General features: G+C 37.5%; 2 protein-coding genes across 2 annotated transcripts; both read right to left on the bottom strand.

Annotated features, from left to right (window-relative positions):
* Nucleotides 1-1,787: 1,787 nt before the first annotated feature.
* Nucleotides 1,788-3,577, bottom strand: LOC110926397 (short-chain dehydrogenase TIC 32, chloroplastic). Its single transcript, XM_022170157.2, has 7 exons — nt 3,421-3,577; nt 3,013-3,244; nt 2,843-2,922; nt 2,603-2,756; nt 2,276-2,436; nt 2,102-2,148; nt 1,788-2,023 (listed from the first exon to the last, which is right to left on the bottom strand). The coding sequence occupies exons 1-7, from the start codon at nt 3,527-3,529 to the stop codon at nt 1,859-1,861; spliced, it is 948 nt and encodes a 315-aa protein (XP_022025849.1). The 5' UTR covers nt 3,530-3,577; the 3' UTR covers nt 1,788-1,858.
* A 4,199-nt stretch (nt 3,578-7,776) lies between these two features.
* Nucleotides 7,777-9,670, bottom strand: LOC110926396 (short-chain dehydrogenase TIC 32, chloroplastic-like). The gene is made up of 7 exons (XM_022170156.2): nt 9,506-9,670; nt 9,096-9,327; nt 8,923-9,002; nt 8,683-8,836; nt 8,333-8,493; nt 8,156-8,202; nt 7,777-8,073 (listed from the first exon to the last, which is right to left on the bottom strand). The coding sequence occupies exons 1-7, from the start codon at nt 9,612-9,614 to the stop codon at nt 7,909-7,911; spliced, it is 948 nt and encodes a 315-aa protein (XP_022025848.1). The 5' UTR covers nt 9,615-9,670; the 3' UTR covers nt 7,777-7,908.
* Between the last annotated feature and the right edge of the window lie 6,956 nt (nt 9,671-16,626).

Here is a 16,626-nt window from a genome sequence, read left to right as displayed (position 1 = left end):
CCCTTTAGCCTTCTCCACATACGCAGACTCAGCATTGAGGACATAAACAGTCTCAGTTTTACGTCCTTGGAGAATTGGAATTGATGATGTTTCAAATTCTTTGAATACCTTGACATCCTTGGGCCCAAATAAAACATAATTGCCTTCTTCCGTCATCTGAGGCACCGAAATCAGGTTCTTTCTCATCCCTGGAACATGGTACACGTCCCTTAGAGTCAACTCCTTCTTACTACTTCCGGAGGGAAACACAACGTCACCAATGTTGGCTATCGGATGCTTTGAGTTATCTGCAATTGTTACAACCCGGCTGCCACCATACTTAATTGGATTTTTGAGTCGATTTTTATCACCGGTGAGATGATTGGAACACCCGGAATCTACGATCCAATCATCTAGCCGGTTTCCTTGTGTTTCAACAGTAGTAGCGAATGCTACGTCTTCTTCAATCTGGGCTACATGAGCTTCTACATCCCAGGCCTCTTCGTTTTCTACTGCAGCAACATTACCTTCTTCATTCACCTGTTCGTCGCAATTACGTGCCATGTGACCCCTATTACCACATTTGTAACACTTAAACGGGAACCGCTTACCCTGAAAACGAGTCTTTCTTTCACCCGAATGGTTACCACGATCAAAGTTGTCATTCTTTCTGTCACGTTGATCATGATTTTTGGCTTTATCATGATTCCGGTTCATGTTACGTGGCTTATTCTTGTGCCGACCCTTCGACTTTTCAGCATATAAAGCTTGATCTTCCTGCTTCGAACTGGATCCAACTGATAGGCCCCCAAACTGTTTGGCTAGTGCTTCTTGGCTAGCCAACAGGTTCTCAAATTCGCCTAGAGAAGGTTGTGTTGGCCAGCCCTGAACCGCAGCAACAAAACTCCTATACTCAGGCTTCAAACCGTGTATGATGATACGCTTCATCCTCGCATCACCAATCACAGACTGCTGATCAAGATCACCGATCTCGCGACATAGAGCTTTGACTTTGTGGAAATATTGTGGGATTGTTAGATCACCCTGAGTTATACTGAATAACTCATTTTCTAACAGTTGCAGCCTAGCCTCATTTTTCTTCAACAAAACTTCAGCTAGGGTATCCCACGCCGCCTTAGGATTCGCTGCATCCTTGATATGATCAAGGAGTTCTTCTTCCACCGTTGTCTTGAGTACGAACATTGCTTTTCCTGCTTTGACTTTCCATTTCCGTAGAGCTCCATCTTGAGTCTCTCTCGGGGGTTGCACGGTGTCGTTTCCTTGCACCACTTCCCACAGATCTTGCCCCTGCAGATACGAAGAAAGATACGTAGCCCAGGTCTTGTAATTCTGGTTATTCAATTTCTTCACACCACTGATCAACTGCAGGTCCGACATCTCGAAAGTGGCTCTGATACCACTTGATAAACACAGTGAATTAAATCAAAGCAAACCTCACAACTCACAAACACACTTGTGGCTGAATGCCAATTTTCTGATTAAACAAAACAACGATTACACTTACAAAATGCAGAAACATAACAACTTTAAATAACTAGTCAAAGAGACCCACTAAGCCACTACTCCACTACCTAAAATAAAGGAACTAACTGACCCATTACTTGAAAAGAAAAACACAAATAAAACACATGCTTGAATAGGGAAAACACAAGACAATCCAATGTGCATGTGATGCACACGTGAACCAGCAGCTTAAAAATAACCTCACGGATGTTGCACATGCTTCAACAAATTCCATCTTCTCTCGCTTTCATTTATAAAAAAGGGACCACGTAATTTTTACAACAATTATCATTACTATAAAAACATACATTAATTTTACAAGGAAAATAGTCCATGACATTCACTAGTAGAAGGATCACTTGGCTTGGGTCAGCTTCACACTGAAATCCCACAGTTTCTTTGCTAGTTCCGGATCTTGTGCATATGCGCTTGCTTTCTTCAAGTTGCTATCCGCAAAATACTCCCCACTAACGCCCTTAAGTTGTGGGTGCATTGCTACATAGCATGTTGTTGCAGCTCCCTAAATAACCATCATTATGATTAGCTTCGAATCATCTTTCTTTACACAAACAAGAAAATATGTAGAGAATTATCGAACCTGTGGGATGTTCTTTAAGAAACTCTGAACCACTTTAAAAAATATAGCTGTCCAACACAAGTTTAAGATCGTAAGTACGTAAAGAAAAAAGATGATCAATTACTTGTCAAAACAGTTATTTTCATAAAATCTTTGGTCCCTAAGTAAAATGGAAGAAAAAGGATCAAGATGTACCGAAGAAGCCATTGTGGTGTAGTAGATTCGTATTAATAACTCCAGGGTGCAATGAATTGGCAGTTATATTGACTCCCTCTTCCTGCAAACGCCGAGTGAGCTCCTTTGCATGTAATGCATTAGCAAGCTTTGATTGCCCATAAGCATACATCGCGTTATAACTGAAAATCAAACCACATATAATTAGGTGGATGAAATGTTAAACCTGTGCATGACCCATATATTTATTCATGTTAAATGGCCAAAAATAGTGCGTATTGGGTTGGTGGGCCGGCCTACCATTCAAATGTGTGTATATATTTCATGGAATAGATCTAATATTTTTACCTCTGCTCGTCATTGATTTTATCGAACATAATTCCTTCTTTGTATGTCGTTTGATGAAGCTCGGAGGAAAGTATAACAATCCTTCCCTCTTTCCCACTTTCTATCGCGGTCTTTTTCATCGTATCCAATAACAAGTTTGTCAAAAGAAAGTTACCTAAATATAGAAACAAATTTTCCTTTTAAATAACATGTTTGTTAAGAGAAGGTTAAAAATACAAAAAAGTTGGCAAAATTACATACCAAGATGGTTGGTTGCAAACTGCAATTCTATGTTGTCTTTGCTGAGAGTGAAAGGAGGACTCATAATCCCTGCATTCAGACTTTTGAGACCAAACCCAAATCATATTAGTTAGCCAGCCTTCTTATGAAAAGTGTTTTAAGGGTTAAATTAAAATACAGATTTGTCTTACATCAAGATGTTTAATGGAAGTCCTTTGGAACAATATTGCGATGCAAATTGTCTAACAGATTCCTGTGAGCTAACATCCAACTCCATCACTTCAAGTTTTGCATTGGGGACTTTTTCAGCAATGCTTTCTTTTGCTTTTTCACCAGCTGCAATATTTCTAACCGGCATAACAACATGGACTCCCCGTAAGGCAAGCACGCGCGCAGTTTCTAAACCGATACCACTTGTAGCTCCTGAAAGTTTCGATTTTTTTTCAAGCATATTGTAATATTAAATATAACTCTAAATATTATTAGTTAAAAGGCCGAGTTATATCCAAAGTATTTTCTGGTCTCGTAACATTTAAAAAAATATTTTATGTCAGATACAAGTCAACAACATATCGACGCAATAGAAGTAAGATTAATACCAGTAACAATGGCTGTGAGACCAGTTCCATCGATTCCTTTAGTAACATCTTCGGCTGTAGAAGATGCAGCAAATCCAGATTTTCCGGTGAAGATTGAAATCCAAGTCATTCGTTTGGAATAAATATAAAAACTTAATTGTAGGAACTATGATTTAGTTTGTGATGAAGTTCGATCATGCTACAAGTATATATAGTCTTAAGAGTTTCAACGAACGAAGGAAGAAGAATATAATATTAATTATAGGTTGGGTCAATGAATGTTGAACGCATACTCGGTCTTTCACATTAAACAAAACGAAAAGGAAATTTCACACGAAATTGTGACATGTTTGAGACAACTATCTAGAAGAATCAACTTTATTGTTCAGGCCCGTCAACTTTTCACATTGTAATATTTTATTGATTAATAGGAGATATTAACGAATAATCATCACATGTCAACATTATTAATTTAATCCAAGAAATCCATAAAAAATCATAGGCGATATAAGATAATAAAGAATAATCATCACGTTAATTTAAGCATTTAAATAATGAACATCGGAATCTAAATTAAAGTCTGAATACCATTTGATTTGATTATTCATAATTCAAAACAACACCTTCTTTAAATTACTCTCTTCAAACAGCCATGTACAAACCACTATCATCAATTCATGATATTGATTAACAATTCTCTATTCATATTTAATCCCGAAATGGTATGTAATTATGTAAATAGAGCCATAAGCTTGAATTTGTAGTTCAAAATTGCTAATTAAGAAATCTGCAGAAATATTTTAACGAAGATACATAAATGAATGAATAATATCGAACTAAGATAAATGAATAACATAATTTAACGTTTATGAGCAAATGGACCAGGGCCGGAACTAAGCTTTGGGTATGGGGTCGCCGCCACCCATGAATTTTTTTAGTGTTATAAATATACGATAAACTCTCAATCCACTCCCATGAAACTTTGACATCGACCCCAATAAAATTTGAGAAAATTGTAAAAAGAAGAGTAAAAACTAATGATAATATAAATGAAGACTTTTATACTTTCGATAATTGGAAAAGGAAGAAGATGATTAAGTAACTTGGTGTCAGTTTTCTTTAAACTAAAAAGTAAAAGGTCTAATATTAAAGTTTGGTGTTGTTTGTTTTGAAGAGGTAAAATCTCTGCAGTCTGCGGACCACATCTGTAAACATCTATAGAAGAACAGGTGGATCAAACCTCTACAGTCTGTAAGAAGAAGGTTGCTTGTTTTTTAACGTATGCAGACTTCTAAAATAAACAGGTGGTGGTGTACGGACGGTGGTGGTGGGTGGTGGTCGTGCTAGACGGTGATTATGGTAGACGGTGATGGTGGTGATGGATGGTAGTGGGTGGTAGACGGTGGTGATGATGGACGGTGGTGGTGGTGATGGATGGTGGACAATGGTGGTGGTGATGGACGATAGAGGGTGGTGGACGGTGGTGGTGGTGGTGATGGGCGGTGATGGGGTTTAACTCTCTGCAAAACTTAATTAGAAAATCTTAGAAGTGGCTGGACCAGGTCTGCACTAAGAAGAGCTCACGCAGACGTTTTTTAATGAAATGTCTTCGAAAAAAAACAAACAGTCTACGCGTGGCAATGTCTGCACGACGCAGACAGAAGAGCTTGCACAGAACTTTTCAGAAAAAACTAACAACACCTTATGCGTAAAAAAAGTACATAACGTCATGCCATGTAAGTAATGGACTTTAACTAAGTAACTTTTTGATTATCACGTTGTGGTTTAACTATCAGTTTGGATCATGAGCAAAGATGAGTACTTCCACATCTTGACAGGGCAACCGAGATAGTCGTGTGACTGACTATGCTTTCACACTGCAACGGGTAGGTGTGCAGCCATGGCATGTTTATCATCTTTGTTGATTGTTTACATATCCGAGCCTAATAATCGTTTGAGTTAATTAATTACATTTTTTTTGTCTCTGTGGTTTGTTAAAAATAAACATTATAGTCCATTAGTTTAAAAATTTCCAAAACAATACCAATATTTTCACTTTGATAACAATTCCAGTTCACCTTCGTTAACTCCATCCAGTTTACCGCCTCCGAGTACCGTATGCACGCCACCGATTCCAGCTATCACCACTGTGACAAAGGTAGATCTACCTATCTAGGGTTTCTAAGGAGAGAGATGGGTCAAAATAAGTGATCAGATGGGGAAAATAAAAAAAGGGAGGGGTTCCTAAAACCCTAGATCTATGAAGAAGGTGGTGGTCATCGTTGTAGATCCAACGATGGTGGTGATCACAGACAGTGGTGGTGTTGAGAGTTTAGAGAGAAAGTGAGAGGTGGCAGTGGTTATAGATCTGACGGGTGGTGGTCACTGAGGGTGGTGGCTTTAGTTGAGAGGTGGTGGGGGTTTTAGTGAGGTGGTTGTGTTTTTAGTTTAAAGACGATACACTTGTAAATATATTTGTTTATTTTTAACAAAAAGTTATTTTTTTCATTATTTGTTTTAGCACATGGGGTAAAATGACTAGAATTCCTTTATGTGTAACGTGTAGTGCACATGACTTGATTTAACACCAAAATCTAATATTCGTAAAGGTAAAGGATGATTCCTAGTAATTTTAAAAATAAAAGACATCTATTGAAATTTGGTATAAATATAAATGATAAAAAAATGTAATTTACCCTAAATATTTCTCTTGAATATAAAAGTACTAGGTTAGAACCCGGTGTATTACACGGGTTGAATAAATGCAATTTTATATACCAAATAATAAAAAAATATATCTTTAAAAATCTCGTTTATTACACGGGTTGAATAAATGCAATTTTATATACCAAATAATATAACAATATATATTTAAAAATCTCGTTTATTACATTGGTTGAATACATGTAATTTTATATATTAAATAATAAAAAAAGTTATATCTTTAAGAACCCCGTGTATTATACGGGTGGAGTAAATTTAATTTTATATATTAAATAATAAAAAGTTACATTTTTAAGAACCTCGTCGAGCTGAGGAGCGAGACTAAGTTCAACCGTTAGGGAGACTAAAGCGGGAGGTTGTTTTATACGGGTTGAACACATGTAATTTTATATACCAAACAGTAAAAAGTTATATCTTTATAAATCCTATGTATTATATGTATTGAATAAATCTAATTTTATATACTACATAATAAAAAAAGTTATATTTTTAAAACCCCAAGTATTACACGAGTTGCATAAATGTAATTTTGTATAGTAAAAAATAAAAATGTTATATCTTTAAAAAAACCTCGTTTATTACACGGGTTGAATGAATCTAATAAAAATTTATATCTTAAAAAAAACTAACGGACATACTCGATATACGATGGATGGGGTGATTGCGGTGATTGTTCTTATAAATGTCACGTAAACATAGTGATTACCGTATTTGAGTTGAGAATTGAACACGAAAATATAAGTATAGAACCAATAAACACCTTTTAAACATCTTTGAAATAGGTTCTACCCTTAATTATTTTAGTTTAATAAAATAAATAAATCATTTAAATTAACTGAGTTAGCGCTAAAGGACATAACTTGCAAGGGTTTGCAAACATCGAGTACGTTTTCTGTAATTATTGAAAAAAAATGACACAGTTTGCAATAAGTGACATACATAAAGGACGATTTTTGTAATTTACTCTATTTTAAAATATTATATATATAATCTCCTATATAAATTGTTTAAATTTATATGAAATTTAATTGTATAATTATCTTTTAATTGATATTAATTATCTATAAAAATAGATGGCTTCAATGAATGAAACGTGTCCAAAACTTGGTTTCTTTTATTATAGTAGATAGATTACCCGTTTCGAAAGAGGCTATGACGTTGACTTCCAATGCCTTTGTGTGAAATTGAGCAAAGATGAGATTTTTCCGCATCTTGGCGGGGCGATCGAGATGGTTATGTGATTGACTGCCTTCACGTGGCAATGTGCAACCTTGTCGGATTTTTCCTGTTGCTTACATATCCGAGCCTCATAACCGTTTTATTCCAATTTCTAGACTGTTTACATAGTTTTGAAGTTTTTCTATGGATGTTTTTTAGTTGTACTCCAGAAAAATTCTTGAAATAAATTCTTGTCACTGATTAATTAAATAACATTTAACCGTTTAAAAATAAAATTATGGACTTGAACTATTTATAAGCATTCAAGTTGGAAAACATTACGCTTTCATGTGTTTTATCTTGTTTAGTTAACCTTTTAAACTTTGAAATTCGGTCTACTTGATATTTTTTTTTCACCTGATGAATTAAGATATCTTATAATACATCGTATAGAAGATAAATAAATAGACAAGATTAAGTAATCACATGTGAATATAATTTGTAAACTTTCTCACTTTCATTTATAAAAAAAAAGGCACCATATAATTCTTACAACAATTGTCATTACTATAAAAACATATATTATTATTTTGTTACATAAAGGAAAATAGTCCATGAGCAGATGGATCACTTGGCTTGGGTCAACTTCTCACTGAAATCCCACAGTTTCTTTGCTAGTTCTGGATCTTGTGCATATTTGCTTGCTTTCTTCAAGTTGCTATCCGCAAAATACTCCCCACTAACGCCCTTAAGTTGTGGGTGCATCGCTACATAGCATGTTGTTGCAGCTCCCTAAATAACCATCATTACGATTAGCTTCAAATCATCTTTCTTTATACAAACAAGAAAATATATATGTAGAGAATTATCGAACCTGTGGGATGTTCTTTAAGAAACTCTGAACCACGTTAAAAAATATAGCTGTCCAACACAAGTTTAAGATGGTAAGTAAAGAAAAAAGATGATCAATTACATGTCAAAACAGTTTTGTTCATAAAATCTTTGGTCCCTAAGTAAAAATGAAAATGGAAGAAAAAGGATCAAGACGTACCGAAGATGCCATTGTGGCGTAGTAGATTCGTATTAATAACTCCAGGGTGCAATGAATTGGCAGTTATATTGACTCCCTCTTCCTGCAAACGCCGAGTGAGCTCCTTTGCATGTAATGCATTAGCAAGCTTTGATTGCCCATAAGCATACATCGCGTTATAACTGAAAATCAAACCACATATAATTAGGTGGATGAGGGGTGTCAGTTTGGTAGATTGAAATGTTAAACCTGCGCACGACCCATATATTTATTCATGTTAAATGGCCAAAAATAGTTCGTACTGGGTTGGTGGGCCGGCCTATCATTCAAATGTGTGTATATATTTCATGGAATAGATCTAATATTTTTACCTCTGCTCGTCATTGATTTTATCGAACATAATTCCTTCTTTGTATGTCGTTTGATGAAGCTCGGAGGAAAGTATAACAATCCTTCCCTCTTTCCCACTTTCTCTCGCGGTCTTTTTCATAGTATCCAATAACAAGTTTGTCAAAAGAAAGTTACCTAAATGTAGAAACAAATTTTCCTTTTAAATAACATGTTTGTTAAGAGAAGGTTAAAAATACAAAAAAGTTGGCAAAGTTACATACCAAGATGGTTGGTTGCAAACTGCAATTCTATGTTGTCTTTGCTGAGAGTGAAAGGAGGACTCATAATCCCTGCATTCAGACTTTTGAGACCAAACCCAAATCATATTAGTTAGTTAGCCAGGCTTCTTATAAAAGGTTTCTGAAGGTTTAAATTAAATACAGATATGTCTTACATCAAGATGTTTAATGGAAGTCCTTTGGAACAATATTGCGATGTAAATTTTCTAACAGATTCCTGTGAGCTAACATCTAACTCCATCACGTCAAGTTTTGCATTGGGGACTTTTTCAGCAATGCTTTCTTTTGCTTTTTCACCAGCTGCAATATTTCTAACCGGCATAACGACGTGGACTCCCCGTAAAGCAAGCACGCGCGCAGTTTCTAAGCCGATACCACTTGTAGCTCCTGAAAGTTTAGATTTTTTTTCAAGCATATCGTAATATTAAATATAACTCTAAATATTATTATTTAAAAGGCCGAGTTATATCCAAAGTATTTTCTGGTCTCGTAACTTCTAAAAAAAAATATTTTATGTCAGATACAAGTCAACAACATATCGACGTAAAAGAAGTAAGATTAATACCAGTAACAATGGCTGTGAGACCAGTTCCATCGATTCCTTTAGTAACATCTTCGGCTGTAGAAGATGCAGCAAATCCAGATTTTCCGGTGAAGATTGAAATCCAAGTCATCTTCTGAATTTTTGGTTTGGAAAAAATATAAAAACTTATTTGTAGGAAATATGATTAATTAGTTTGTGATGAAGTTTGATCATGCTACAAGTATATATAGTTTCAACGAACGAAGGAAGAAGAATATAATATTAATTATAGGTTGGGTCAATGAATGTTGAACGCATACTCGGTCTTTCACATTAAACAAAACGAAAAGGAAATTTCACACGAAATTGTGACATGTTTGAGACGATTATCTAGAAGAATCAACTTTATTGTTCAGGCGCGTCAACTTTTCACATTATAATATTTTATTGATTAATTTTTTTTTTTTTAATAAAAGAAGAGCAATTTCATTCCAATCATCAGGGCAAATTACATAAGGATAGCAGGTAGACAAACAACAAACTGTGCCGCCATCCCTTTTTGAATAGAAAACCCTAATCTACTAAAAACAAAGCCTCGCCCCTGAGGGGTCGAAAAGTTGCTATGGACCACACGCTGAACTCTAGACAAGAACCGAACTGCCTCCGGCGCCAAGGAGCCGAACGTGTCAAACGCCAGGGGGACAAAGACATGTTGATTATCCTCACAAGTTTTCGCGTGCTTTTCCACCTTCTTTGACTCTGCTTTCAGTACCGCTTGCCCCGCCACAAATCCATTTTCCCGGAACCCGGCTAGTGGGGAATAATCATCACATGTCAACATTATTAATTTAATCCAAGAAATCCATAAAAAAAATCATAGGAGATATTAACGAATAATCATCACGTTAATTTAAGCATTTAAATAATGAACATCGGAATCTAAATTAAAGTCTGAATACCATTTGATTTGATTATTCATAATTCAAAACAACACCTTCTTTAAATTACTCTCTTCGAACAGCCATCTACAAACCACTATCATCAATTCATGATATTGATTAACAATTCTCTATTCATATTTAATCCCGATATGGTATGTAATTATGTAAATAGAGCCATAAGCTTGAATTTGTAGTTCAAAATTGCTAATTAAGAAATCTGCAGGAATATTTTAACGAAGATACATAAATGAATGAATAACATCGAACTAAGGTAAATGAATAACATAATTTAACGTTTATGAGCAAATGGACCAGGGCCGGAACTAAGCTTTGGGTATGGGGTCGCCGCCACCCATGATTTTTTTTAGTGTTATAAATATACGATAAACTCTTGATCCACTCCCATGAAACTTTGACATCGACCCCAATAAAATTTGAGAAAATTGTAAAAAGAAGAGTAAAAACTAATGATAATATAAATGAAGACTTTTATACTTTCGATAATTGGAAAAGGAAGAACATGATTAAGTAACTTGGTGTCAGTTTTCTTTAAACTAAAAAGTAAAAGGTTTAATATTAAAGTTTGGTGATGTTTGTTTTGAAAAGGTAAAATCTCTGCAGTCTGCGGATCACATCTGCAAACATCTATAGAAGAACAGGTGGACTCAGTGGCGGAGCTTGGCCAAAATTTTCGAGTGGGCGTAAAAGTGATGGGACCCGAAATTTTTTTTCCTATCGTTATGTTTTGGGTCGGGTCGGGTCGGGTTGGCTATTCGATTCAAGTCGGGTTAAATAATAATAGTTCCAAATAAAACAAAGTGTATATTTACTAAACTACCCATCATTTATATACAAAGTTTATACATATTTAGGATATACAATTTAGGAAAAATAATCAGGGGGCGATCCTATATAATTTTAAAATTTTTGGACGGAAAATCTGAACTTATACACTTCTAACCGAAACATTGGGGTGGGCGGGTGCACCCCCGGGCACCCACAATACTCCGCCACTGGGTGGACCAAACCTCTACAGTCTGTAAGAAGAAGGTTGTTTGTTTTTTAACGTATGCAGACTTCTAAAATAAGCAGGTGGTGGTGTACGGACGGTGGTGCTGGGTGGTGGTGGTGCTGGACGGTGATTGTGGTAGACGATGATGGTGGTGATGGACGGTAGTGGGTGGTAGACGGTGGTGGTGATGGACGGTGGACGATGGTGGTGGTGATGGACGATAGAGGGTGGTGGACGGTTGATGTAGTGCGAGGTACGATAAATGAAGATCAAACACGTTGATTCTACGAATACCCGTGTAGTTCTTCCCCAACCCCAAAATTCAACCCAAAGGGCACAGAATTTGAAGTGAAAAATCAGTTTTCTCAAAATTCAAGTCTGACCTTTTCATTATCTTTAGCAACATATAAATAGAGACTGAAATTCGAAAATGGGCCAAAAACACACTTGGGCAAAAAACTAGAACAAAACAAAAGTCCAAAAAACCCACTAAAAAACATAAAACATAAAATAACTCATGGAAATAAGCGTTTTTTGGCCCGGACGATGACCCAAACCGCCGTAGGCGTTTGCAGCAAGATAGAGCTTGTTCTCACGTTCGAATCGCCTGGTCGCACGTCCCAAACGGACCCCCGTAGCCCAAGTTAGAGCCATTTTAGTGAGGCCCCTTTTGTTACGCGGTCTTGGGCCTCCAAATACAAAATAGCCCGCTCCTCTACACTTGGGCCTGCATCAACGGTGGTGGTGGTGGTGATGGGCGGTGATGGTGAGTGATGGGGTTTAACTCTCTGCAAACCTTAGAAAATCTTAGAAGTGGCTGGACCAAGTCTGCACCAAGAAGAGCTCACGCAGACGTTTTTTAATGAAACGTCTTCGAAAAAACAAACAGTCTACGCGTGGCAATGTCTGCGCGACGCAGACTAAAGAGCTTGCGCAGAACTTTTCAGAAAAAACTAACAACACCTTATGCGTTAAAAAATTACATAACGCCATGCCATGTAAGTAATGGACTTTAACTAAGTAACTTTTTGATTATCACGTTGTAGTTTAACTATCAGTTTGGATCATGAGCAAAGATGAGTACTTCCACATATTGACAGGGCAACCGAGATAGTCGTGTGACTGACTATGCTTTCACACTGCAACGGGTAGGTGTGCAGCCATGACATGTTTATCATCTTTGTTGATTGTTTACATATCCGAGCCTAATAATCGTTTGAGTTAATTACATTTTTTGTCTCTGTGGTTTGTTAAAAGTAATCATTATAGCCCATTAGTTTAAGGGAAATTGGCCTGTAATAATCCCACCTAGACATTATTGGCCATTAATAATTCCACCTCAGAATATTCCCCCCACCAGTCCCACCTTTCAACTATTTTTCCTACAATGGTCCCCCGTTAAAAAAACTTAACGGAGTTAAGCTTTTTTCCAAATTACAAATAGATTTTTTCGAGTTTTTGATTAGAATGACGATACGAGTCCATTGATGTAAAACTTGCCTCGAAACGGTGCTCCAAACGATGAAAACGGCGCTTCAATTCGGGTGTTTAAATTTCCAATTAACCAAAATCAAGTCACTTGGAGCACCATTTCGAAGTAAGTTTTACATCGATGAACTCGTATCGTCGTTCTAATCAAAAGCCCTAAAAAATATGTTTGTAATTTGGAAAAAAGCTTAACTCCGTTAAGTTTTTTTAACGGGGGACCATTGTAGGAAAAATAGGTGAAAGGTGGGACTGGTGGGGGGGGGAATATTCTGAGGTGGGATTATTAATGGCCAATAAGGTCTAGGTCGGATTATTACAGGCCAATTCCCCTTAGTTTAAAAATTGCCAAAACAATACCAATATTTTCACTTTTATAACAATTCCAGTCCACCTTCGTTAACTCCATCCAGTTTACCGCGTCCGAGTATTGTACGCATGCCACCGATTCCAGCTATCACCACTGTGACAGGGGTAGATCTACCTATCTAGGGTTTCTAAGGAGAGAGATGGGTCAAAATAAGTGATCAGATGGGGAAAATAAAAAAGGGAGGGGTTCCTAAAACCCTAGATCTATGAAGAAGGTGGTGGTCATCGTTGTAGATCCAACGATTGTGGTGATCACAGACGGTCGTGGTGTTGAGAGTTTTGAGAGAAAGTGAGAGGTGGCAGTGGCTGTAGATCTGACAGGTGGTGGTCACCGACGGTGGTGGTTTTAGTTGAGAGGTGGAGGGTTTTAGTGAGGTGGTTGTGGTTTTAGTTTAAAGATGATACAGTTGTAAATATATTTGTTTATTTTTAACAAAAAAGTTATTTTTTTTCATTATTTGTTTTAGCACATGGGGTAAAATGACTAGAATTCCTTTATGTGTAACATGACTCTGGATTTAACACCAAAATCTAACATTTGTAAAGGTAAAGGATGATTCCTAACATTTTAAAAATAAAAAACATCTATTGAAATTTGGTATAAATATAAATGATGAAAAATGTAATTTACCCTAAATATTTATATAATATGAAAGAACAATGTCGGTGCACAGGTGAAAGTACAATCTTACCCCTTTCAAACAAAGTACAATGTTACCCCTTTCACTACATCTCAAACAAACCCTACCTGATCTCCTGCCAACACAGCCGCTCCACTCCCTCACTCCCACATCTCCGGCTCTTGGATTCCCGACGACACCCACCAGCCGAACACCACCCCCTGTCAGTTGCAGAGCCGACCACCACCATCGGGTGGTGGTGAGTGACGTTTGGACCCAGAAGTGAGAGAGATCAGAGAGAGAGAGGAGAGCCGACGTTGTTCGAGCGGCGACAAGGCTGAGAAAAGAGAGAGGCATATGGACGAGAGAGAAAGAAGGGCGGCGGCAGCACCGCCGTACACGTCGGTGGCCGGCGGCGGTTCGGAATGATTTTCTGGCGACCCGCCAGAGAAGATAATGGTGGCGGCGGTTTTGTTTCTCCTGACAGCTTCACGGTAAACCCCGTTTCCTTTTTTTATATCTTTTCGCTTCCTGTCGGTTTTGTTGTCCGATGATGATGATAGTGGTATTATTTTGAAGATGAGAGGTTGAAAGGGACTGATGGTGCGTTGATTTGTGTGGTTGTTTCGAGCTCGGGTCAGGTTAAGGATCAAGGTCAGCCGCGGTTCAGGAGTTTCAGGTCACCCATGGGTTTGTTCGGGTCAGATCTGGTCAAGCCTTGGATGGTCAGCTTTGGATCAAAGTCAGTGGGTTCGGGTCGGATCCAGAGATGTTTGGGTCAAGCTCTGAATTTCTGGGTTTTGGTTGACTCGGTCAAACACTCAAGAGGACTAACCAGCTGGACCTCAGTCTGCAGCCAATATATTCATGCTACTAGAGGTTTATATTTATGCTATTCTTGGTGTTTTTGGATCTCTTTGGTGTTTTTATATAATGGAAGTTTATAATGTGACAACTGTGTCACCGCGACCATCAAACAAATACAAGCCAATGAAATATTGTATTCATACTTGGGATCTTGTATAAATATGTGTATCTTTTGCACATATCAATTCTTGTTCAATTTCAAATTCTACATCACTTTCTAGAGAATTATACGCAAACTGGTGCGTAAACGTACTCAGTTTAATGCGACAAATACTCCGGATCATTAACATATACTTAACATACCTTAAATAACCTTTACATAACTTAGAAATAAGTTTTGAAGGCTTTGGTATGGCAAAAACAAGTTAATTCGCTTACAGTGACTAAACTTGACAAACTGCGAAAGTATGCCAATTTGAACTGTAACGAACATTCCGGAACATGTCCATAAGTTAAACATACCATAAATATCCTTTACATAGCTTAGAAATAGGCTTTGAGGGGTTTGGTATGCTAAAATAAACTTTTGGGTCATTCAGGGACTAAAAGTGTCAAAAAGTGCACAAGTTTGCACTTTCACGCATAACTTACGTTCTGAATACATCCGGACATCCAAAAATTTATGTAAACATCCTTATATTATGCCTTAGTGTATGGCATGAGAAAAATCCATTCGTCGCGCAATTTGGATCGTCTTTCGCGCTTATGCGCATTCCGTCGTAATTAACCGAACATCGCGACCGTACGACCAAACGAACCGACATCCGAGATATTTTTGAGCACATTTTAAGTTCCCTATACTTTAACTTCATTTTAGAGCTTTGAAATGGGGTTAACGGGCCTTAAACATGTCAAAAATGCATCAAATACCAAGTTTTGGCACAACAGGGACCAAAACTGTAAATCTGCCAAACTAGGGGCTTACGGACCGTAAGCCAAAACCCATACGGTCCGTAAGGCCTCCCCAGAACAGCAGATTCATTGAACCCAGCAGTTGCCTCTTCATGTGGTGAAAGGTCACACTTGCACTTGCCTCTTCAGGCCAATTAGGGGCAAAACTGATATACCATTAATGTTGCAACAAGTGTACGCACTAGATCAAAGCACGTTAATCGATAAACGATCCTAACGGTTATGCTTTTCCTATAAATACCCCCCCCATTTGTGTTAAAACCCACAAGAATCTGATCTAAAACTCTAAGTTGGAGCCATTGCTTCATACCTGAGTTCCTTGGATCGAGATTAGCATTCGGGGACCCTCTGTAAGTGTTCCTTCGTTGTTTTATCGCTTTTCGAGTCCGAAAGTCGAACAATGTTTGACTTTCTGCATTGACCAGTTTATGGTCGATGCGAAGTTCGTTGGAACTTCATAACGTGAGCGTGATCACAATGGTTATAGTCCGTAGTGACTATACCTACTGATCACCACGTTATCTAGGCTCAGTGACGAGTCGTAGTTTCGGCCAAAATATGCATTCTTGCATATTTTGTAACCAAACTACTCGTGAGCATCAAAGCCGTTTGTTTTGGTGCCAAACCTGTTTTCTAAACTTAGTTAAGCATGTCCTAACATGCTTAGCTCGTCACTTTTAGTTAAGTGCATATATAGGGTCGTAAGGTAAGCGATCTAAACCATCGCTTATACTTTCGAACCCGACCCATTTGGTTGATCATTAGGATCCGACCAAACACATTAGGTGACCATAGCTATAACCTTCCGAGGTTATACCTTATGGCCACGATGTTAGGCGTTCCAAACGCGTTCTACGCGAACGACGCGTAAGGTAGCATAAGCTACCTAAACGGGTCGTAATGGGTCGCAAGCACTTAGGTTAGATTTCATTTTAGTATGTAGGCTTTGTTAAACCA

Source organism: Helianthus annuus, chromosome 17, assembly GCF_002127325.2.
Source record: "Helianthus annuus cultivar XRQ/B chromosome 17, HanXRQr2.0-SUNRISE, whole genome shotgun sequence".
NCBI lineage: Eukaryota > Viridiplantae > Streptophyta > Magnoliopsida > Asterales > Asteraceae > Helianthus > Helianthus annuus.
The sequence above is the reverse complement of the archived record's forward strand: the minus strand, read 5'-3'. Positions and strand labels throughout refer to the sequence as shown.

Bases quoted from the DNA above. Each gene is read 5' to 3' on its own strand.
- LOC110926397 (XM_022170157.2), bottom strand. From the start codon at position 3,529: ATGACTTGGATTTCAATCTTCACCGGAAAATCTGGATTTGCTGCATCT. The intron at 2,437-2,602 runs GTAAAAATATTA...TTTGATTTTCAG, and splicing joins AAAATCAATGACGAGCAGAG to TTATAACGCGATGTATGCTT. The intron at 2,024-2,101 runs GTTCGATAATTC...ATGGTTATTTAG, and splicing joins TCTTAAAGAACATCCCACAG to GGAGCTGCAACAACATGCTA.
- LOC110926396 (XM_022170156.2), bottom strand. From the start codon at position 9,614: ATGACTTGGATTTCAATCTTCACCGGAAAATCTGGATTTGCTGCATCT. The intron at 9,003-9,095 runs GTAAGACATATC...TGGTCTCAAAAG, and splicing joins CTTCCATTAAACATCTTGAT to TCTGAATGCAGGGATTATGA. The intron at 8,494-8,682 runs GTAAAAATATTA...TTTGATTTTCAG, and splicing joins AAAATCAATGACGAGCAGAG to TTATAACGCGATGTATGCTT.